Source organism: Ylistrum balloti, unplaced genomic scaffold, assembly GCF_031769215.1.
Source record: "Ylistrum balloti isolate Yb309-2 unplaced genomic scaffold, AGI_CSIRO_Ybal_v1 Utg370114, whole genome shotgun sequence".
NCBI classification, from domain to species: Eukaryota; Metazoa; Mollusca; class Bivalvia; order Pectinida; family Pectinidae; genus Ylistrum; species Ylistrum balloti.
Window position 1 is genome coordinate 720,780 of NW_026782134.1, and position 26,325 is coordinate 747,104.

At 36.1% G+C, this 26,325-nt stretch overlaps 1 protein-coding gene across 1 annotated transcript in view; it reads right to left on the reverse strand.

The window, feature by feature from the left end:
- LOC132550246 (uncharacterized) overlaps nt 1-26,325 on the reverse strand; it is a 109,818-nt gene that overhangs the window by 58,751 nt on the left and 24,742 nt on the right. The window contains exons 12-17 of the mRNA XM_060214285.1: nt 24,284-24,459; nt 19,177-19,305; nt 8,756-8,922; nt 1,340-1,459; nt 858-1,014; nt 495-702 (exon numbers count right to left, since the gene is read on the reverse strand). Coding sequence (XP_060070268.1) covers nt 495-702; nt 858-1,014; nt 1,340-1,459; nt 8,756-8,922; nt 19,177-19,305; nt 24,284-24,459 — 957 coding nt within the window. The remainder of the gene's footprint in view (nt 1-494; nt 703-857; nt 1,015-1,339; nt 1,460-8,755; nt 8,923-19,176; nt 19,306-24,283; nt 24,460-26,325) is intronic.

Sequence of the window (26,325 nt, forward strand, 5' to 3'; positions counted from 1 at the left end):
TAAAAATCATGGATTTACCTGTCCAGGGTAAGAGACAAGAAAATCTCACACTGGTAAAAAGTGTGGATTTACTTGTCCAAGGTAAGAGATAAGGAAATCTTACACCGGTAAAAATCATGGATTTACCTGTCCAGGGTAAGACAAGGAAATCTCACACCGGTTAAAAGTGTGGATTTACCTGTCCAGTGTAAGAGACAAGGAAATCTCACACCGGTAAAAAGTGTGGATTTACCTGTCCAGTGTAAGTGACGAGGAAATCTCACATCAGTAAAAAGTACCTGTAAGAGAAAAAGTTATCCCACATTGGACATATGTATCCTGTGTATCCAGTGGTGGGAGAATATGAATTTAAAGCTTGTCTTTTATAATAAGTATGGCATGGAGCCTACAAAGCCAGGGTATGAGAAAGATTTGGGATAATGCAATACATATTGAAGATGGCAGCATATCAGGTCCAATAAATGTTCTTTGGTTACATGTATTTCAAAACTTACCTGGCATTGAGATGCGTTTAACTGTAATATTGACAGGTTCCCCGCCTTCTGTCACTATTTGTTGGCCGTCGATGAGGATCTGTGATCCGTCGACGGTGAAGGAAGACGAGGGAATCTGTATTGTAGCCTGGCTGGTACCTCCTCCAGAATTGGCAATGGCCAGGGCCTGTTCAATCATGAACACTTCACACTGTTGTTTCTGATGCTCCTGCAAAGCAAGGTGAAGGGTTATCATAATGATCTATGTTCCGTTATTATACAAATATATATGGAAGATATCTTTACATTATTACTCTAGGAAGCTGTTTTGGATGATCAGACTGAAGATGATACCAAATTATCAAACAAAACAAATGTAAATACCCTAAGGATGCTCTCGGATTTGAAGGCTGATCCACATTTATCACAGACCAGGGTTTTGATGTCAGCATGCTTGCGTTCAATGTGTTTCCTTATGTCTGTAAATGTATACCCATAGAAGTCACACACTCCACACTTGTAGTCTCGTTGGCCATTGTGCCTGTAATACAAATCAACCAAAATTTACCAATTCTGATATACATTTCAGTTTCATATCTATGAAATTTTTATTAAGAATCTGTGAAGATGACAAGAAGAGATTTTATATCAATATGTATAAAGTCTATAGCTAGAAGCTAGCCAAGACTATATTGAACCTTTATTACTAAACATATTGCGGACAATACTGAGACCAACATATAACTTACAGGTATACATTTTCTAAAACCTGTCCTGACAAATCATTAAATGTGCCCGGAAACAGAATTATTGCTATTTAGACTTCTGACTGTCCTAATTTTGTTTGACATCAAAGTAAAAATGACCTTTTGAGGTGCAGCTCTTTGTTCTTCATGTGTCTGAATGCCTTGTTACAAACTTCACACAAATGTTTAGGCTCCTCGTGGATCAACAGGTGCTTGGAAATGTCAGATTTCTCACAGCCCCTGCAAACAATTAAAATCAGACAACAAATTGGCATAAAAAAATAAAACTGACAACAATCTATCAAGCATGGAAGTGACATAGATCTATGAAGCACAGGATCATTCCCAATGACACTGATCTGGCAAACATACAAATGACACAGATATCTGGAAATATAATCGCAGCACAGATCTGAATAAAAAATCCAATGTTTGATAACTGATGAATCTATGTCCTTCTGTCCAAACATTATCAGGAATAAACAAGGTGTCACAAAGCAGTACTTAATAATAGGTACTTTGGCAATTGTAAGATAACTCATTACACAAACATTTGTTATGACAGGTGTAACATAACCTGGTGAGGTGTTACATAACCTGGTGGAAGTGTAATATAACCTGGTGAGGTGTAACATAACTTGGTGAGGTGTAACATGACCTGGTGAGGTGTAACATAACCTGGTGGAAGTGTAACATAACCTGGTGAGGTGGGTGTTACATAACCCGGTGAGGTGTTATATGACCTGGTGGAGGTGTTATATGACCTGGTGGAGGTGTAACATGACCTGCAGAGGTGTAACATAACCTGGTGGAGGTGTAACATGGCCTGGTGGAGGTGTAACATAACCTGGTGGAGGTGTAATATAACCTGGTGAAGGTGCAACATAACCTGATTAAGTGTAACATGGCCTGGTGGAGGTGTAACATAACCTGGTGAAGGTGCAACATAACCTGATTAAGTGTAACATAACCTGGTGGAGGTGTAACATGACCTGGTGGAGGTGTAACATGACCTGGTGAAGGTGCAACATAACCTGATTAAGTGTAACATAACCTGGTGGAGGTGTAACATAACCTGATTAAGTGTAACATGACCTGGTGAAGGTGCAACATAACCTGATTAAGTGTAACATGGCCTGGTGGAGGTGTAACATCACTTAATTCAGTTGATTATAGTGCTATTGTACAAAGCAGCTTTGTATAATTAAAAAAGATGGAATCAACATAGAGCTTACATATCTTATTAGGATATTCTAATTGACCTTTAGCACAGAAATTGTCTTAGAAAGTGATAACATTAAACCAACACAAAAATTCAAAATCTAAAAGAATAATATCTGATGGATACTAACTTCCAATGCAACAATTAAATTTTTTTTAAAAATTTCTTTAATCTCTGTCAAATACTGTAATGAAAACTGACATAAAAGTTGCAGCAGAGAGATTTTAATTATGAGATTTTGTAAATTATGTACAAATAAAATTACTGTATTTTCTATTCCTTAATAAAAGATTAATTATTATAAAGCATTTTTTCAATGATTTTCTATGGTATTAACGAAATTGTGAGAACTGACAATGGGCCTCTTGCTATATACGATTTAACAATGGGTCCTTGCTATATACGATTTAACAATGGGCCTCTTGCTATATACAATTTAACAATGCAAATGTCCATATGGTACAGTAAAGCAAGTTTCTGTGTTATGACAATAAAGAAATTGTCTTAACATATACTTTATAATATCGTGTGATGAAGCAGTTTTATTGTTAGACGTCGGATGTGGTTACCTGGTACATACCACCAGTGCCTTTGTCTCCGTCAATTCTATAAATATCAGAGACATTCTGACCCAGGGCCAGGACAGCTGATTACCCAATGTCTTTGTCCAGTACTTATGACACCCCGTGAAGGAACATATTAGCTGACCTGACTGTTTCTATTATCAGGTCAAGCTCTTACTCTAAGGAAAGGTATACACCTAGATAACCTTTCCACACTCCTCTGCAAACTTTGTACAAATTGTAAAATCCATTACAATAACTTCTGAAATCAAATTTTTTTCTTGAAACTTTACATTCGAAGGTACACATTTTTTTTTGCTTTACAGAAATATATATTTCTTGATATTGTAGCATTTATAATCTTTTTATTCCTTTTTATTTCAAAATTAATTTTCCCCTAGTTTTATCTGATGTGGTAAAACAAGGACCTAAGGGAATTGGGGAAAGTGTTAGGATAACATTGTTATATCATATTATGAAATAAAGTGGAGCCATCCAATCAAATGACTGAAATATGTACCAATAAACTGTATTCTTCAGCAATTTTTTACTGTTTATAATGTGAAGCTGACAAGCCAAGGCAAGGGAGAATGTGGAAAGGCAGGCCAATCCTACTGAAGTCTTACCTACATCAGAGAAAGGCAAAAACACCTTGTACACAGCAAGCAGACCGTTACATTGAACAGTGAACTCTGCTAATCAAGTACCAATTGGCTACAAGCAGTCTATAAACCTCCAACACTTAGAATTAAGCTCAGGTTGAATACACAACCTTTTTACAAATTTTTACTAGGTTTTACACTGATCTGGCGTTAATTGGTCGGACGATGTCATAAAAAACGTTTGTATCATAGATATTTCTCTGTGAAGAAACCGATCAAATCACACCAAGCCGTAAAATTGTGGAGTTTTTCTGAATGTTCTAATCAAGCCAGCACTCTACTGCAATTATGTAATAGAGATAGGTGCTGAGGTCTTTACATCAGTACACAGTACTCCAGATAATAATGGTTAGGTTTCTATGTGGATAGCTCTAGAATATTTATATTGGCCAATGAACAATTCACCAATGATACAAAGAAAGGCATTTTATTTTTTCTCAAGCCTCTCCCAAGTTTAACAAGTTCAAAGCCTTACTATAACTACCTAATCTTGTGTTAACAGATTTTGCCAGTTGAAATTTGTTTGTTACTTTTGAAGTCGGAAAAGAATCTTGCCCGTGCTGAAATTAGTAGAATCAGCATCAGTCATCACAACAGCCAAAATATCCTTTATCCTGTAATTTTTTTAAAAATCTCAAATTATACAAAATCCTTAGTGAACTGTTGATTGACAAACTATGTCAGATGTTACCCAACATTTACTGCTTAGTGAAGATAGAATGGCTGGTGGCTCCAGGAAGGACCTACCAGCTGATTCTTTTCCATTTGTGTAATGGTCAACAGATTCTACCTACAAAGCTATACAGAATCCTTAAAGAGGACTCAAAGGACTAGTCACATCATAAATATAATTAGGACATTAAACACAGGCTTTTAACACGGAGATGTAAAGGCATTGAGACGAGGGAAAATCAAGAACATCAATATCATAATTCTCACCGAAACTGAATCTGGTATGTGAGCACCCTGACAGGATATTCTTAATTCAACACACATATGTTGTAAAAACAGTCAACTGTACTAATTTAACCTGAAGATTGAGACAAAGCTGTTCTCTTTATGGCAACTCAACAGGACTATTTATCTACAAATTCTTTTCTTTACACAAATGGTTTTCAATCAATTTTAAACCTAGATCAACTTTTTCAAATGAGAACATTCCACTCTGAGAAAGCTGAATGAGTTACTCATTCAGTCAAATTCTCATCAAGATATCTTTCCAAGTCGTTTTTCCCCCCCACAGACATTCCAAAAAGCTAAAACCATGAATAAATATTAACCAGGTTGAAATAAATCTTTTTGATCTTTTATCACCTGATTGAAGTGATTAGTTTGTTCATCAAAGTTAAGTTTTAACAGGAAGTCACTGATACAATACATATCTATTATCTAATGCCTAGTGATAATTATGTTAATTTCTCTTGTGTATATATGATGGAAAGACTGTAGAACTCTGGTTAATGATGAGAAAGTATTAGAGCCCTTTTTTGATAAATGTCACTGTTGTCCAAGGTCACTTTTATCACATAAACACAAGAATATTAAACAAAATGATATCATATTATGCAATTAAACAAGTAGTATGACTACAAAATTACCTACAAGGTAAACTCTATTAAACGTTCTGTGTAAAAAGTCACCTGTGCAAAATATCCCAATTAAAGAAATCATTACTGAAAAAAATACCTGTGTATAAAGGCCACCTGCCAAATAACCTGTGTATTAAGGTCACTTCTCTATAACAACCTTTTTATAAATGCTACCCCTACAAACACCATGTTTAAGACCTTCCGCAAAATGACCTGTGCATTAACATTTGCCCCTACAAATAACATGTGTATAAAGGCCATCTGCATAAAGTATTCTTTGTATAAAGACCACATCTGTGAAACAACCTGTGTACAAAGTTTATCTCTGTGAGAAAACTATTTTGGAATGATCATCATTGTACAAAAAACTGAGTATACTCCCATATGTGTGAAAATTTATTTTCATCAAGAAGAGTATTCTTTAAATCAATTTTTCAGTAACAGTCCCCACTGTGCTAATGCAATCTAAAAGTTAAAATTCTGTTTACAAGACACAAAGGACTTATTGGCATAACAACTACAAATCCTTATAACCATGCAAAATTAGGCAAATTGATAAATAATAAATAACATTTCTGTCAGAAAGCAAAGTGGACCATGAGAAATCAACATATTTTCAGTGTGCCTGTTTCTAATCTCCCTGTTAAGCCAAATGGGTGAGAATCACTCAGGCCAGATATCTGTTTTCAGGGATATGTGTGTTTTTTTGTGATATAGCTGACCAGCCCTGCTAAGGTTATTACACTGAATGACCATCCCATCTCAGGCAAACAACCTTCAGATTTAAATCTTCTCAATGAAGCATCGACTTCAAGCCAACAATTTCCCACAACCACCATGAATGAATGAGTAAGGCCAAGAGTAAATAATACTCTGTTTCTGACCCGAATATGTATTTGATAATAACACAGAAGGTGTTACATTACAAGCCTGATTGGTACCTCTATTTGTTGATGCAGCCATCCAAATATGGTTAATATTCAGCAAAAATTTTAGAGGAAAATTTGGTTCAGTAATGGTTGAATTCCACAAAAAAATACTTCCAGAAAAATATTCTAAACTGTTTTATTCTCAGTGTTCCACAACCCCTTTCCCTCCCAAAAAAGGAGTCGTCATTATTGAAGAATTTAATAACTTGAAGTACTTAGTTTGGGCTAATTATGAAAATAAGATTTCAGATCTAGGTGAAAATTAAAATTTTTTTGAAAGTCTTCACAGTAAATCATAAGTGATCTAAGTATTCACAATACACCAGAATAGACAGTAAATCACAAATATTTTTATTGTGGTTGTATTTCAATCCTACTTTTTTAGGGTTATAATACACCAGAATAGACAGTAAATCACAAATATTTTTATTGTGGTTGTATTTCAATCCTACTTTTTTAGGGTTATAATACACCAGAATAGACAGTAAATCACAAATATTTTTATTGTGGTTGTATTTCAATCCTACTTGACTTTAGGGTTATAATACAACAGAATGGACAGTTAACCAAGAACATTTTAAGCATGGCCTGATTTCACCTCAGTGACATGTAACTTAATCTCTGGTTTCCTGCCTACCTGCCCTCTCAAACAAAGTAATAACCGCCCCAACCTTCGCCCAGTGGACTGACCATTGACCTCTATAATATTGACTCCATACACCCAGGCAAATAGGCTGGGTACTTAGCAGAATCATGTTGAACCTAAATACCATATTTTGTTTCCTCCAACAACTTTAAATGCTAGGTATCATGTTTTTATTTTTTCATTGAGAGGTAGAAGCATCTGTAGATCATTAATCGTAACATATGAACAACACAATATACCTATCTACTTACCTTAACACATGAAAAAAAACATACCTTATTACAACTTGTTTTTATTGTAATCATACACAGAATTAAGGGGATGCTTACTTACAATGAAAAATGTTTTAAAACTCTAATTTAAAACATTCAATGAGGAAATATTGATTCCAATTAGATCATTCAGAAAATAATTTTAATTATATTAAAATAAATTTAACCAGCATTTACTTATGTCTTAAACTCTTCTTTCCGTGAAAAAATTATCAGTGTTTAACAGTAAATAGCATCCAAAACAAATCTGGTCCCGACTAAATAAAATCATATCTGGGTAAAATTTGGACTCCTTTCGGGGATTAATGTGACAGGAAACGTGACAATTGTATACTACTATCTGTAGTAAAAAATAAAGATATATCTAAGGTGACATAATAAGGGCTGATACATTGCACTGATTCACTAGTACAATTCTTTTGTTTGAAAAAAAATATCTGTCTGATCCCAACAGGTAAATGGCGAAGTAAAGGTCGGAATTCCACATCAGCTGGGAAAGGGTTTTTTTATTTTCTCAGTGAGACACACAAATATCACGAAAACCCCTGCATTTACCTACCACATATGATGTGATCAATCCTTTAATTAAAGATTTACCAAATAAAACAAATGATAAGCTTAATTCTATCATTTAGTTTAGGGGGCAAGTGCACCTCTCCATCTCGATTTTTGACATTTCATTCATTCAATTTCAGTCTGTTGCCTCCTAGGTTTCAAAATTCAGGACCTTGTCATCACTGACCAATTCTCAACAAAACAGATGCATGATGCAGTTTAATTCATTATTAGAATCTATTTTATCTAATTCTTAAGATGTACTGAATGATGTTATTCGCTTGTGTGCCTTTTAGTACAGTCCTTATCATTTTTTGGGGACAAATCTTGGTAATAAGTTTGGTGAAGCATGTTGAATTGAGTACGGAGATGATTATCAGTGTTGATCTTTGACAAGATAAAGTATTGTACAGTAAGCTATAGTTTCCTCTCAGCAGGCTGCCTTTAGAAATATGAATTAATACATTTTACTAGTATTATCTGCATGATTGAGGTCAAAACTCCAAGACATGGTCACAGCAGCCTAATTTTACGATGTGACACAAAGATGTCCTAAAGTGCATTCAGTGGTAGAGGAATTTATATTTTGTTACATTTCCATCAAAATCAGACAGAAAATAATGGCTAGACATTATTTTCATATCTAAATTCACACATACTTTTATTATCTAATAGTTACCCAGACTTGAGGTCATTACCTCTCAGTATTTCAAGGTGTTTAGTACTGAACATTTGAGTACTTTTTCGTCTAAATCAGACTGGAAATGAAGATATTTGATTAATATGTTCTATTGAATGCAGCCTTGTCCCTGTGTGAGGCATCACAGTACTGACACACAAAAGTGTCATCAACTCCATTGAAGGTGTGGTACAAGGACAGCAGGACATGGACTTATCTCATACTAAATGTTGGAGACATCAACTTTTCCCCTTGAAATTGTTTTCCCACAGGTCTGACTGATGAAGAATGTGAAGTTGTCTAAGTACATGTCTACATCAAGATGAATAGTAAAATACACCTGTCCTACCAGATCATAGCTGGCCTAGTCATCTGGTGACTGATACCTAGTTCCATGTCTACGAGTGACACCTGCATACCTGTAATCACAGTGAGGACATTTGAAGGGTTTTTCAGGCTCATGAATCCTTAGGTGGCGCTTTAGATGGGCCTTCCTTGTGAACTTCTTGGAGCAGACAGTGCACTCAAACAGGATCTCAGCTGGCATATGTACCATCTTGATATGCATTTTCAGAATATAGTGGTCCTGTCAAAAAAAAAAAAAAATACACATCATCCAAGTGTTCCAATCTTCACCTTATCAATAGGATGTGGTTGTTTTTGTTGACCATGCTAACAGCTTTCATTTCCTATCTGGGTCAAAGTCTATCGGTATCAATAAAAAAAAAAAAAAACCACATTCATCAAAACATTTCATTAAAACACATGATAACCAAACTACAAACCTGAGGAGAGTTTTGCTTTAATGGAAAAGAAGCAAAATGCAAATTAATTTGAAACAAACTTGATAAAAACAAAGTGAACAGGGGTTCAAATAGATACATCCCACACCACTTGATCAGGATGTAAGTGGACATTGTTTTTATACAATTATATTTTTAATTACTCCAAATCAGTTGAAAGGTTTGTGAGATATATTGTACACAACATTTTTTTATTTCAAGTTGTCAAGGGTGATCTTTGACCTTGGTCGATACCACTATAATCTAACCATGTGTAACATGGTTCAACAATGGTGTGGCATGAATATGAACCAAATATGTTCATGAGTTCATCAGATATCGTGTGCACAAGCTTTTTTCATTTCTAAAGTGGTCATGGGTGATTTTTTACCTTTAACCTTGACAAATGAACATCAAAATCTATCAGATTCAGATCTTGTTAGTATGATGCTATGGTGAAAATATGAACCATATCTGTTCAAAGATTCACCAAATAACTTTTCAATTCTAAAGGGGTGATCTATGACCTTTAACCTTGACCAATGACCATCAAAAATCCTTTCAGGTGTAGACCTTTATAGAACCTGAAGTACATTGTGGTTGGATGTGGGTAGGCCCCTGAATACATGTACAAATGATGAATTTTATGAATTTTGGGCCTTCAATGTGTAGACCTATTACCTGTATCAGACATTCTATATAGACCTGTGGCCAATTGCAATCTGCTGGACTTGTGGACCTGACGTTTGTACACGTCCTCTATATAGACCTGTGGCCTATTAGGATATGTGGGCCTAAAGTCCTCTATATGGAATGTGTAGCCCTTTGGGACTTGTGGGCCTGATGGTTGTACATGTCCTCTATATGGACCTGTGGCCAATTGCAAGCTGCTGGACTTGTGGGCCTGATGGATGTACATGTCCTCTATATGGACCTGTGGCCAATTGCAAGCTGCTGGACTTGTGGGCCTGATGGTTGTACATGTCCTCTATATGGACCTGTGGCCTATTAGGATTTGTGGGCCTAAAGTCCTCTATATGGAATGTGTAGCCCTTTGGGACTTGTGGGCCTGATGGTTGTACATGTCCTCTATATGGACTTGTGGCCAATTGCAAGCTGCTGGACTTGTGGGCCTGATGGTTGTACATGTCCTCTATATGGACCTGTGGCCTATTCGGATTTGTGGGCCTAAAGTCCTCTATATGGAATGTGTAGCCCTTGGGGACTTGTGGGCCTGATGGTTGTACATGTCCTCTATATGGACTTGTGGCCTATTGCAAGCTGCTGGACTTGTGGGCCTGATGGTTGTACATGTCCTCTATATGGACCTGTGGCCTATTCGGATTTGTGGGCCTAAAGTCCTCTATATGGAATGTGTAGCCCTTTGGGACTTGTGGGCCTGATGGTTGTACATGTCCTCTATATGGACCTGTGGCCTATTCGGATTTGTGGGCCTAAAGTCCTCTATATGGAATGTGTAGCCCTTTGGGACTTGTGGGCCTGATGATTAAATATGTTCTCTATATGGATTTGTGAACTTTTGGAATAAATGTGGGCCTGATGTCTGTATATGGCCACTATATGGACTGTGTAGTCCTTTGGGACTTGTGGGCCTGATGCCTATATAACTCCTCAACATGGATTTGTGGCCCTTTACAATACCATGCATTTTGCCATGAAAACAATTAGCGGGTGGATGGACAAACCTTTTCCCTCTGTGTATGATTCAGTGGTGTCCCTTCTATAAACTTGAAGTAATGTGATTATGGATGCCCTGACCCAATAACATTGAAAACAGGTAAAAAACAGAATATGTATATATACTGTAGTACCATATGAAAGGACACACTAGATCTGATCTGTCAATGTATACACTGCACAAACTGGTGCCACTGCGTCGGTTTCTGCATTATATTACAGTTTGGAAAATCTTAAAAATGAATCAGACATCTTCGTATATATTAATTAGTCACTTAATGTTCCTTTTCACAAGAATTTGATATCCTTTTATGTAAATTGTGAAAGACATCTCAAAACTGCTTCAAAACCTCACATAAGCATTCCATTGCCTGTTAGTACATAGTTAGCATATTTAATTGCGATGAGCCAATGGTGAAATAACAACATATACTATGACATACTGGCTGAGACTCTAGCAGTGATGGACCTTACTGAACAACATCTCCAGGCTAAAATTTTGAATACACAACAAATTCCTCACAGCTGATTCATCACAATAATGATATGTATACTGCTATCATTACATGGGAAGCTAACAGCCTCCATTATAATTCATTCTACATTACTCAAAATACATTTCTAACCTGAGTTAAACCACTGTCATCAAATTCTTTCTGCTATTTACCTTCATTATCTAACCAAAGTTAGCAATATGCTTAATAGTTGTTCATTGTAGCAATCACTAGACACAAACTTCATAAAAAAGTTTTATCCATTGAAGTGATAATCTAACATTTTCAAATAAAATTGCCACAAAACGTAGCATCAAGCTGAGCAGGCCTGAAGGATAAGATTCAAAAAGAAGAAAAAAAACTGCCTGGTATATTAAATGTCACATTCCAACTTAACAAAGCACTAAAGTGCAATTATACTGCCTTACAACACACCATTTTCTGTTCTATCATATTTGCACCAAGATATATATACCTGTTGACCCTTTAAAATATCATATTTAATCTGTAATTTCATATATTCTTAAACATTCATATACCTTTATATCATAAACAGCAGACAAGTGACATACATATATAATGAGTTAAGCTATACGTATGTATCATTGCAGAAGTTTTTCACGAAAGCATGGGTCATAAGAAAAATATTTCAAGCATCTAAAAATAGAAAGGGAATTTCCAAAAATAGTTTTTATCTTAATAAGAAGAAGGCAAGGTTTATCATAACTATTTTGTTTTTTTCATCATTTTTTCATCAAAATAGCGGCTAACATGACCATAGGATTAAACTATCTATTAATATGATTATTTTCCAGCTAATGTTAAACAATTTTCTAGACCCAATGGAAACAACTTAAACCAGAAATACTTTTGACATTAAACCCAGCACACCGGTAATTATCTGTACTGTTGATATTTTTTTTTAGGTTGTCACATCACTGCTTACATATGGTCTCTGTCACATTAAGTGTACAACCTTTCAGTCAGTAGGCTGTCACATTAAGTGTACAACCTTTCAGTCAGTAGGCTGTCACATCACTGCTTACATATGGTCTCTGTCACATTAAGTGTACAACCTTTCAGTCAGTAGGTTGTCACATTAAGTGTACAACCTCTCAGTCAGTAGGTTGTCACATTAAGTGTACAACCTCTCAGTCAGTAGGTTGTCACATTAATTGTACAACCTCTCAGTCAGTAGGTTGTCACATTAAGTGTACAACCTTTCAGTCAGTTGGTTGTCACATTAAGTGTACAACCTTTCAGTCAGTAGGTTGTCACATTAAGTGTACAACCTTTCAGTCAGTAGGTTGTCACATCAGTGCTTACACTAATGTCTCTGTCACATTAAGTGTACAACCTTTCAGTCAGTAGGTTGTCACATCAGTGCTTACATATGGTCTCCGTCACATTATGTGTACATTTCAGTCAGTAGGTTGTCACAACAGTGCTTACATATGGCCTCTGTCACATTAAGTGTACAACCTTTCAGTCAGTTGATTGTCACATTAAGTGTACAACCTTTCAGTCAGTAGGTTGTCACATTAAGTGTACAACCTTTCAGTCAGTAGGCTGTCACATCAGTGCTTACACTAATGTCTCTGTCACATTAAGTGTACAACCTTTCAGTCAGTTGGTTGTCACATTAAGTGTACAACCTTTCAGTCAGTAGGTTGTCACATTAAGTGTACAACGTTTCAATCAGCAGGTTGTCACATCAGTGCTTACACTAATGTCTCTGTCACATTAAGTGTACAACCTTTCAGTCAGCAGGTTGTCACATCATTGTTCACTCTAATGTCTCCATCACATTAATATACAACCTTTCAGTCAGTAGGTTGTCACATCAGTGCTTACACTAATGTCTCTGTCACATTAAGTGTACAACCTCTCAGTCAGTAGGTTGTCACATTATGTGTGCAACCTTTCAGTCAGCAGGTTGTCACATCATTGTTTACACTAATGTCTCCATCACATTAATATACAACCTTTCAGTAATTAGGTTTTCACATCAGTGCTTACACTAATGTCTCCGTCACATTAAGTATAAAACCTTATCCAGGGTACATGTATTGCTATGAATGACCTTTGTATGATGTTTTCAAAAAGGAATAAAATCTCTACAGAAATAAATCTGCTAGAGAGAAGACAATGATTCTGTATGGTGACAAGGACAAGAATGGAGACTGGATAGACACAGGCAATGCTGTATGTTCCTGTATGAAATGGCAGGGTTATATTTTGTGTCATCTACAAAACAACACATCCCCAATTTCAAACTCAACACTGCACATTTTCTCCCCTACACAAAGTTATCAATCAAATGTAATTTAGAGGTGTGTATGCATTTTCTGGTTGTGTGATGACATTTAAGATCTAAACATTAGCCAGTTACTGAGGAGTGCCAGACCATGTCATTTTGTGTCAAAATAGAAACATGTCAGACAGTCTCCACATCGTGATCACTCCTGGTGTACACTTCCTTCTATGAATAAACATGTACAGAAAGTATAAAAGTACAAAAAAAAATAAGCAGTAATTATGACCTTTAGTGCAGCATTCATTTTTACTATGAAGTTTCATTTAAGTTGTCTGTAGACATGATATATTCTAACAATAGAAATAACAGTGACCGTGACCTTTAACACAGCAGTGGGCAGTGTATTGTGTTCCCCATACTCCACTGTTGGCAGTGTGGTGTACATCACAGTGAAATACCCCCCAAAATCATTATAGGCAGAATGGTATGTCACCCTATACCCAAAATACTCATGTATGAGCTGTGTGAAGATTCCTGAATACTTCTGTGTGGACAGAGTGGTATGTCTCCTATAATCTTCAAACTTCTGTAAGGGTAGTGTGATGTGTTCCCCCAATCCCACATGATTCTGTATGGGTAGTGTGATGTATCCCCCCAGTGCCATATGGTTTTAGAAGGGTGAGTAATGTGTCCCTCCAGTACTACATGGTTCTGCATGGGCAGTGTGATGTGTTCCCCCGCCTCCTGCCCCAGTACTACATGGTTCTGTATGGGCAGTGTGATGTGTCCCCCCTCGCCTCCCGCCCCAGTATTACATGGTTCTGTATGGACAGTGTGATGTGTCCCCCCCCACCCCCTACCTCCCGCCCCAGTACTACATGGTTCTGTATGGGCACTGTGATGTGTCCCCCCACCTCCCGCCCCAGTACTACATGGTTCTGTATGGACAGTGTGATGTGTCCCCCCCACCTCCCGCCCCAGTACTACATGGTTCTGTATGGACAGTGTGATGTGTCCCCCCCACCTCCCGCCCCAGTACTACATGGTTCTGTATGGACAGTGTGATGTATCCCCCCCACCTCCCGCCCCAGTACTACATGGTTCTGTATGGACAGTGTGATGTATCCCCCCCACCTCCCGCCCCAGTACTACATGCTTGTGTATTGACAGTGTGATGTACTCCCTTATACTTATATCCCTCATACTGTTGTGTAGACAGTGTGATGTGCTTTCCACCCCTGTACCCCATGTGTCTGTGTAGGTAGTGTGATGTGTTCCACATTCTTGTGTGTGGGCAGAGCTGTGATCTATCCACTAGTAACCCTGTGCCCTTGTGTGGGCAGTAGTGTGATGCGTCCCCCAGTTTCCCAAACCCCTGTGTGGGCAGTAGTATGATGTGTCCCCCAGTTTCCCACACCCCTGTGTGGGCAGTGTGATGTGTCCTAAGTACCCCATATCCCTGTACTGTGATGGGTCCCTTACCCATGATATTGTGTGGGCAGTAATGTGTCTCCCTGAGAATATCCATACACTCCTGTGTGAGCAGTGAAATTTATCCTCCTATGCATTATGTAAAGGTGTAAAAGTGAAAAGCCTATCAATTACAATGACAGACTGGATTGTACAGAGAATGTGTATTGTGGTTGAATTCATTCAATGAATATATCGTATCATCTTTATATACTGCAAAAAAAAAAAAAAAAATCGGAAGTTATCAAGACTTTTAATCCGTCTGGAAGAAAAAAAGGACAATTCAATAATGTCATGGGAATGATGTTTGTATGTGAACTCCTTCATCAGCTACAAAGTCTGCATGATCAGATAAAAGATATATAAGTACGATACACATACCAAGTAAAGAAACCATTACAAATAAATATGGCTGAAACTAAGATTACCATCAATAAACCTTATCTATTTTTGATTTCTTGATAAATGCTTCTATATAAAAAACAACCTTGTAACAGATTAAGATAAATGGCTGCATTTGATTTGACCTTTAACCTCTTATATAGATTTAGATATAGACTACACACATCGATTACTGTACTCAAGAACTGATTTTACTGAATTATAAGTGGCACCTTTTTTCCTCGTGAGTTGGGCGTGCGGCTTATATACCGGCGTGTGGCTTATATGTGGACGGAAAAAATTGGCAGGATGAAAAAAAAAGGGAAGCGTACCAGTATAACGTAAAAGGTCACTAGACGGCCGTTTTATTATCTGTCATTATTGTGCTGACTGCAACTATACGGCACCTGCCATAAGTTTCTTGCCATTTAAAATCTCTAACATTGTTGAAGTAGAGATGGTACTGATTTCTTTACCCAATACCTGCCCGTCACATGTTTGTGACTGAAACAAGTCCTCGAAAACCGTCATTTGCAATTGTATACTGGATGATATGAAGATTGAAATAAAAGTAACATTCTCATGGGTTTACATAACCATACCTTTTAATAGGAATCACAATAATATCTTATATCGAGTGTTAATTTGATAGGGTGTTTATCAAATGAGGTCAATAATTTAATCTGTCATAGAATTTCGACAGGTGACATATCAAATTTATCGAATAAGTTACAAAAATTCCATATTACGTTGGCAAAAGTTTAAGATTCTGTTGATCATGAAGCCTATATTTCTGAAAAATAAGCAAAAACTCTCCAATTAATTTTCCATAAAAGACAGACTTTGATACATTTCTTACCACTGTAACAATCATGTGTGTTCATCAAGACCTTATTGATGACGTTACAACAGTGTTGTTACACAATTTTTACAATATTCATGACATTACTGTATGACATGACACAACAGCCAGTTGTGTGATAATAGTTTATAAGGATATCATGTAAGTATTTGAATATCAGTTCTTGTCAGCTGGCTGTCATGTACATGTATACAGAAAAACAAACGAGCCTGTACACATAATAGTGTCTAAGTGTAGTCTGGTCTGCTCACTTCATAAATCTTGATGACGCAAAAGGATATACAACCGTATTTTTTTCTTCTTCTATTTGATTTTCTGCTGACATGATATGTATTCTGTAAGTTGATGTTAATCTAACGCTTTGCTGACATGATTTTCTATATGTCTGTTCAACCCTCATACCTCTGGATTGCTCACTATCGGTGCACGTGTAAAGATATTTAAATCACACAAAATAAAATGAATTCAAACCAGAAAAGCCTTTTCATTCTTAGCTTTTTTCTCAATAGATTCAATTAGTATGCTTGATTGTGTGTTGAAAAATATGTCATAATACAAGTAAAAATCAAAGTATCTAGAAAATATCACAACTAGCATTAATGAAATAACTTCACCAAGGCATGCCTCCAATAGTTAGACAATGATAACCTCAGGCAATGCACACCATAATGATGTATGTGGATATCTTGCAATATATTCTAATTCCTCTGATATGTAATATGTTATTTGATTGGTCAAAAGAAATAATGTACAGCTGTATAGCTGCGATATTGCTGCAGAAAAAAAAAATATAGCCCAATTGAGACTGTCAATGACAAATGACGACAATGATTACATCAGACTCATCTAAATATCATACAAAAGATGTCCTTAACATTATATAATTACCATGATTTAAGTAATGAATCCAGGTCAGAGTGACAAAGATATCTTAAAATAAAGCACAAACAATGCATTAGCTTCTTGTTTTTCTTATGTTTAAATTTTATGTGAATCTACATAGGGATTACCTTATAGCTATTGTGTCTTAAAATCTATGGTGGTGTATAGTGATTGTGGTGTTGTAAATATGTAAGTTTTATGTGTGCCTCCAGAGCCTTGTCATTTATAGTGACCATCAATGCCAAAATACAACAGTTCAATGTTTAGATAATATAGCACTGCTGACTACAATGTAACATCAAGTCTTCAGTGGGATGGGTACATTTTATTCTGAAGTGTCTTAAATGCGTAACAGTCAGTGACCTTCACTGAAGTAAAAGTCACCGACATATCTTATATGCTGCAGATGTGTATCATTACACGTGGACCCAAAACATTCTATATATGTAAGTTATGTAATAATAGTCACACCTAGTCTGGTTGTTAAAGTAACCTGCCACCTTACAGTCACATCTAGGCTTGTTGTTTAAATACCCTGCCACCTTACAGTCACATCTAGGCTTGTTGTTTAAATACCCTGCCACCTTACAGTCACATTTAGTCTAATCACATCTATCAGGTTGTTTAAGTAGCCAGTCACCTCAAAGTCACATTTAGTCTAATCACATCTATCAGGTTGTTTAAGTAGCCAGTCACCTCGAAGTCACACCTAGTCTGGTTGTTAAAGTAACCTGCCACCTTACAGTCACATCTAGGCTTGTTGTTTAAATACCCTGCCACCTTACAGTCACATTTAGTCTAATCACATCTATCAGGTTGTTTAAGTAGCCAGTCACCTCAAAGTCACATTTAGTCTAATCACATCTATCAGGTTGTTTAAGTAGCCAGTCACCCCAAAGTCACATTTAGTCTGGTAGTTAAAGTAGCCAGCCACTTCAAAGTCATGTCTAGTCTTGTTAAACCACACAATCTCTTCTAACCTGGTTGTTAAAGTAGCCTGCCACCTCACAGTCACATATAGCCTGGTTGGTTAAATATCATGCCCCCTCAGTCACATCTATTCTGGTTGTTAAAGTAGCCTGCCACCTCACAGTCACATATAGCCTAGTTGGTTAAATATCATGCCCCCTCAGTCACATCTATTCTGGTTGTTAAAGTAGCCTGCCACCTCACAGTCACATATAGCCTGGTTGGTTAAATATCATGCCTCCCTCAGTCACATCTATTCTGGTTGTTAAAGTAGCCTGCCACCTCACAGTCACATATAGCCTGGTTGGTTAAATATCATGCCCCCCTCAGTCACATCTATTCTGGTTGTTAAAGTAGCCTGCCACCTCACAGTCACATATAGCCTGGTTGGTTAAATATCATGCCCTCCTCAGTCACATCTATTCTGGTTGTTAAAGTAGCATGCCACCTCACAGTCACATATAGCCTGGTTGACTAAATATCATGCCCCCCTCAGTCACATCTATTCTGGTTGTTAAAGTAGCCTGCCACCTCACAGTCACATATAGCCTGGTTGACTAAATATCATGCCCTCCTCAGTCACATCTATTCTGGTTGTTAAAGTAGCCTGCCACCTCACAGTCACATATAGCCTGGTTGGTTAAATATCATGCCCCCCTCAGCCACATCTATTCTGGTTGTTAAAGTAGCCTGCCACCTCACAGTCACATATAGCCTGGTTGACTAAATATCATGCCCTCCTCAGTCACATCTATTCTGGTTGTTAAAGTAGCCTGTCACCTCACAGTCACATATAGCCATGACAGCAGTAGGACTAACAGTAAGCCCCTCATTCTAAGAAAGGTCTATAGCACTTGGTTATTTTACTGAAACTGCAATCAGAGACCTATGTCGGCTTGTTGGTCCGAGGTGAATATTTTTTGAGTTTCTTTCTTCAATTGGGAGATTTAAATTCTGTAGTGTTGAAAAAATATGAGGCAGGTGAACATTGACAAATAATTACAACACACAGACAGCAGATGTGTAAGTATGTTGACCGACCCACCTTATACACCCTCCCACACAAGTCGCATGTACAGCCGTTGGCACTGTGTCGCATCATATGTCTCTTGATGATGTACGCATGTTCTGCCATAAACTCACACTCAGTGCAAATACATCTGGGATGATTTTCCTGTTGAAAAAGGAAGAAAAAACCATTGCAGACAAAATATAAACATTGGAGCAATAATTTCAGTAATAAAGCTGTTCTACATACACATGGAGTACACTGTGACCTAAAGTCTCACACAACAAAAACTAGGTCACAAGACAAAAACTAGGTCACTACTGCCAAATGTTAGAAAGATAAAGCATATGGAACTGATCTCTCCAAGCAACAAAGTCAACTAAATGTTTTATAATGTTGCAATGCATCAAACTCTTTGTAATATATACATGATAGTTTTTAAAAATGTGTTACACAAGTTATATTATATAAATCTACATGTTACACAGAAAACAGTGGAAATGAAAACCAAGAAGAAATGCTGCCCATTAAGCTATCAAAATACTAATTACAATGAGCCAGGACGATAATAATGAACCAGGAATGACCAGAAATAAGTTGCTTGAAGAATGATACCTAATTAGTTGACATAGGAACTCTGAAATACAAATACTTGTTTTTTTCTTTCAAGGTCAATTAAAATCTGTTGGAAATGCAATAATGAAGTAATCTTGATGACATGCATCAGTTAACAATTTTCTAAAAAATGATAACAGTGAATTTGATATTGAACTACTTAATCTCCCATGACTGAAAATCCAGAAGTAAATCCCTGTTCATGAATCTATATATAGCATAAGGAATTTATGTAGAGTTTAAAGCTCATTTAACTCTTCGCTTGCTGTGTGATGTGGTTATCTCCCTTCTTCCCAGCCACTTTGGTAAATATGGCTGAAGTTACTATTTTTTTTCCAAATTCAAAGTATTTGTTTTTTCCAAGTTTATATCACGACACAATCAAAGTCATCTCAGCTAATTCTTCTCATTTGAAATAGAGAGACCTAGCTGGAATGTGTAAATCCACTGGCGCCATCTTTGTTAATACTGGAAACGAGGCAGAGGAATTTTAGGTAGTAAGGTAATACTTTTATACACAAAGGAAGGTGAGATTCCTGCCACTTTTGAAGTGGCAGATAAGAAGATCATGGCTCTTGCATGTTTTCCAGTTGACAGCAGTCAGAGCTTAAAAGAAAGGCCGGATATCTAAATAACTGATGTTTTAATAACACTGTCTGTATGCAAGTAACCATTATGGTTCTTCAATGCTGTCCTACAAGGCACTTTTTACTAAAGACTGCTACATATTGGATCTGTTTATTGGAATGAAGTTTACATTTCTCATCTAAAGTTCTAGTATGCATCTTGATTTTAATTCCATCGATTTTTCATAACTTAAATATGCTTTTTTAGACCACCATCTCCTCAAGACTTTTTGTTAGGACTTACAGCTGTAGATTAGGATTGGTCTCCCCAGCCAGGTGATCGGGATACATCTACATGGCAATATACAGGCATACCCAACAGGAAATTGTTAACATACAGTACACATGCTGGTAAGAATGTGAAAATCCACTACAAGTTGTGTTTGTTATCTTCTGCCCATAATCTTTCTGATGAAATTTTTGTAAAGCACTGCAAGAAAACAGTTTTGACATCAAGTCTTACTTGAACGATGACATTAATTTTGCTTTTCGTCTCGATACAAATGTGGTTGTAATTCGTAAGTGACGCATTGTTAAGGAGATGAATTCTTGGTGGGTTTTGTAATTATTGCAGATTTCTGTGTGAAGAAGGAATTCAAAGTAATGAAGAACAAGTGTGTAAAGTCTGGCAATACGGTAAATTACCTAGAATCAGCCATGAAATCTAAAATCTAAAGTCACATGCTGACTAGTACCTGGTAATCAAGTCTGTGAATAAAAAGACAAAACAAATGTTGCTCAACCTGTTTTGATTACAAAACGTTTCTCCATCACATCTGAACTCTAAGTTAATGGTAGAGATGACCAGACATCTGTCGGAATGTTCAGCAGGATTTATTAATAATTTATCAATAAATCCTTCTGAACCTTCTGACAGATGTTATCTGGGCACATCTACTGTTAATTTTGATTCCTGTTTTGGAACTGGATTCTGTATTCCATGAGGAATCCATCTCCTGAAGACTACCTACACTTTTAGAAGATTTGCTGGCAAATGTTCAGGAGGAAGTGGTGGATCTCATTTTCTTTGTATATTTGAACTCTGAAAGGATGGGTAAATCTATTGTTTTTCCATCAGCATACATAAGGTTGTGCACTGTCCATAGCTATGATAGAATCCTATTCCTGTATCTATGACATCATTTCTGCTGATATTTAGGGGCCAACATAAGGCAATAACCCTAAAGCAGAGGCAACATGTACAGGTTATTATAATTCTTCTTCATAATTTGTGTTACAGGTTACCAAGTAAATATATCATACACCTACAAAGGTATAAGTATGAACTAACCATTAGAATGGTTAAAAATTCATAGATGTATGTTACATTTTGAGTTCTCTCAAATGTGGTCAGCATTTACCGTATATGTATGCTTGTCGCGCCTGTCCCAGTTCGAGGCCTGTGTGACAGATATCTACTGTGAAAACGATGGGCATTTTAACCTATAGTTCCGTTCATACACCACATACATGGATGCTGGAGAGAATAACTATATGTCATATAATCACTTTGTGTTTTTGCGAGCATGCAACTGCATATCTTACACATGGCAGAGAGAGATTGAATGGAAGATCAGATTTCAGTGTTACAAGTACCATCAAGTGTCTATAACCACTCCAGACTTAACTGGAGGGGTCTCATTCTGTTTTATACAGCTCTGTTTTAACACAGATCACAATACACTCTCTCACTATTTTCTATTAAAAAAAAAGTATAAAACATTTGTCTAAATATTGTATAAGGATTCTTATTTAAATTTGTTTGAAGAAATCATACAAAAATGTCTAACATATATATGCCATCATTCCTAAGTAAGCAATTCACCACAAATGAATTAGTTTACAATTAACAATTAGTTTAAAGGACAACTTTTAGCAAACATCAAAATTTTTGTATGAGATTGTTAAAAATCCATTCAGAACATAATTTTAAGTTGCTAGAGTGCTAATAAATATAACATAGGAAATTAACAACTGTTACAAGTAAGTGTTTCAAGGGGAAAATTAGTGCCCAAGTTCCTATAAATAGAATAACTACGGCCTTGATGGATGGATGTTCAAGTAAATGCTCAGTATTTTCATACTTCACTTTAGCAGCAATTAAAAGTAAGATCAAAATTTGTAAAAAAAAAGTTTCATAATAACATGTTGATATATAAATCCCATCTCTCATTGACACAAGTTGCCTTCAGACACCACAAGGCTGTCTTTAGACAAGAGCCAGTGATTTCAGATTCTATCATATGTCAACTAGCAGTACAATAATTTTTAATTTATGGTTGTAGAAGTTTCATGAGGAGGAGGATTAATGAACTGCACTTATCTAACACGTCATCTAATTTCTTCTTAATAATTAACTCTGAGTTAACAGCAGTAATTAATTAAGTCTAATAATTACTGCACACTGTCATCTCAATTTTCAAATTAGAGAATAATAACTAATGGTAAAGGGTCGCATATTATGTAGTTTTCTAATTAAAGAATGACGTTATGGGTGACGATACGGCAACCTTTTGGTTAATCATGCTTTTATCACAAAACGTGACATTTCCACATTGCCCAAGGCCAAATTACTCAACATGAAACAAAGCCATAAATATGTTTTACAAACAAAATATATTCTCTTTGTCTAAACATCATAAGTCTCTGTCCAATCTAAGTGTTTGTTTTTTTTCAGATTGCTTATTTCTACTATTTCTCTTACAAGAGATGGTGAAACTTTCTCTATGATGAGTTAGCTCTATGTCACATTTGTCACCAGGTGAGGTCACAATCAAAATGTTGTAAAATCATTTTTCTGACACTTATCCTTAAACTAAGATAAATAACCTTGACAAAAGAATTTTGGAACTAAAAATATTTCATAAATGTGCTTGGTTATTTTAACACATATATGTACAGGAAACAGAATCTGTTACTGGTATTACTTCTTATTAATTTATCTCTAGTCTCTGAAAACAAACAGTACCATCTCATTATCTGTTCTGCCTCAAATAAGATTTTCTTACGGAGCGTAAGCTTCTTGACTGAAAATGAATTATATTTAACACATAGAGGTAATAGATTCCAGTAATAAGTCACATGTTTCCTTGATTGACCAATCATAACACAGCAGAAATATAATCTACAAGAAACTAACAGGAGATGAGAATCAAATACAATCCAAGGTATAAATATAAAAATCGCTAGATCAGGATCTCTAAATTATGGTGCAACTATCTCATGATCAGAATCTCTAAATTATGGTACAACTGTCTCATGATCAGAATCTCTGATATGTCCAAGGTATGAACTTAAAAATCTCTAGATGTGAATCTCTAAATTATGGTAAAACTGTCTCATTATCAGAATTTCTAAATTATGGTGCAACTGCCTTATTATTAGAATCTCTTAAGTATGATACATCTGTTTTGTGGTCAGAATCTCTAAATTATGGTACAACTGTCTCATGATCAGACTCTCTATGTGGTGCATGGTATATTAGAGAGAAGTTGTGGAAGAATTTTCTCATGATCAATATCCCATGAACAGAATCTCTAAATTACGATAGACTGTCACGTGGTGGTCACTACTTGTGGTAGAAATGTCTGGAGGTCAGAGCCCCAAAATTACGGCTCAACTGACTCCTCGGCAGAATCTCTAAATTATACTGTCTCGTCAGAATTTCTGAATTATGGTAGAAATGTCCTCCGGTTAGGACCTCTAAATCATAGTCCAAGGCATATCTTGTTGTGATACAGTCCTCTCCCAGTCAGAATCTTTAGATTGTCCAAGATGTATCTGCCTGTGGCAGAAACATCTCCACTGCTCTATCTGAAGCAAAATCAAATCACAACCCATATACAACTAGTGTCTTTCTAACAGGATGCTTTTTTTTTGTATTACTTTACTAATAATCATACCTTAAAATGAGCGAGGAGATCATTCATGTCGAATGTGAGGTACTGACAACATTTACACTTGTGGACATCATCAGTATGTGATGCTATGTGCGTCTGGTACTGTTGAAGATAGTATGCCTGGAAATCACATTTGGGGCACTTCATCTTTTCAAGATCACTCTCTGATGCCTTTAGACCTGGAAACATAGAAAGCAATATTAAAATATTTACATTTCATTTATCCTGTTTGGCTGGGGAACTTACTGGCCAACTCTAGAATCATACAATTAAATGCCAACACAAAATACAAATATTCTTTTTAAAAGAGATATGCCAACTTTATGACAAGAAATTTGTGTTAACATCTAAATATAAGCATAGATAAGACATATTTATTGATTTTAGTTAATTTCAATGTAAAGATAGATAAGTTTGTTGAGTTAAAACAATGAAATATCAGAATGTTTAAATACCCACAGCTTCTTTGACACTCCAACAAAGAATCTGACATATCACAATGCTCGGCCAAAGTTTCTAACAATTTTTTTTTTTAAAACTATAGACTGGATCAAACAAATTAAGGAACTGATATACCACATTGGGAAAACCTTAACACTTTGGATGTCAGCCATCTAGAATCAATAGAATGTATATCTAGGATCAAATTTCAATGATTTTTAGACATTCCCAAAATACCTGGCAAAATTTCGGCTGTTTCAAAAAATGGCTTCATCAACACCTAGATCCCCGTTCTACAAGAACGTAATAAAAATGTTACAATCCTACACTGGTTTAATAGTTTGGACTCAACCAGTGAGTTATACAATGACTCAGACCAGAGACATCTCCAAAGCTTTACTGACCAGAGAGACTGACCAACTTGTCACCAGGTAAGAAGAAAAATTTGTCATTTTTTTCATAAATCACACATCAAATGGAAACAAATTTTAGATTCTTTTTATCACATAATCAATGGTTTTATTTTTACATGACTGAAGATCTCCCAGGTCTATATCTATTGTCTCCACTATAACACAGATGTGTGGCATCATTTCGTTATATAATCCTGATTTTACAATAGGTTGTTACAGGAGCTAATACGCAAAAATGTTACATGGGTATTTTTACTGAATAAAACAGCAACCATGCTATAGATATAGATACATTGACCCTCTGGTGAGTTGAACGTAAAAGTGCTGTGTCAGCATAGTTTTGTTCATTTGCAATGACAGCAAGGATGCATAGAGTGACAAGCTTGGCAATGAAGAGACCATACTTATAACACACAAAAAAGCTACGACACAGCTGCATCATGCCAAATCATATAGGGCAATATCACAGAGAAAATGGACAAAAAACGCCAGTTTCACTTGTACATGAAATCTGCATCTCAGCCCTCCATTTATCAGTGTATGATCCCGAGTCGCAGCTTATCTTAATAGCGACTTATCACATTCATACAGTATTTCAACTCTTTCATCTGGAAAACTTGACATTTTTCTTTGATAAAAACTTGATATTTCCAGGCAAATGTCGCTGTTTAAGCTAATTAGGTTTAACTTAAATCAAAACCCATTATAGAGATGAAGATCAACGGATGTACACACACATATATATAATATCACAGCTCTAAGTAGCAAACAGTCTACACACAATGACTGATATGTTGGTGCATGGAGCCATTTTCAGTAACAATATAATTAGGTATTATGGCCACCGGAAGTAATATCAAAAATGGAGCACGAACTATAAAACTAAGTTAACCTTTTGAACACATGAGAAAATCAGGACAAAAAATTAAATAGCATGTGGGATCGTAAATCTGTACCTGTTGGCTCTGATATCTGTAGGTATGACAATGATCTTTATGTCTCAAACATAAGCTTCTGTTTCTTTCAACATCAGCCATGACAACTTTTTAAATCATTTACCATGAGACAAGTTAGAGATTGTTTATACGATCTAAATCTATTGAAATATCAAAGTATGGAATACTGACCTACATCTTGTAGCAGACCAAGGTGGCCAACAAATTATATAAAGCTCAAAGTCAGAATTCATAC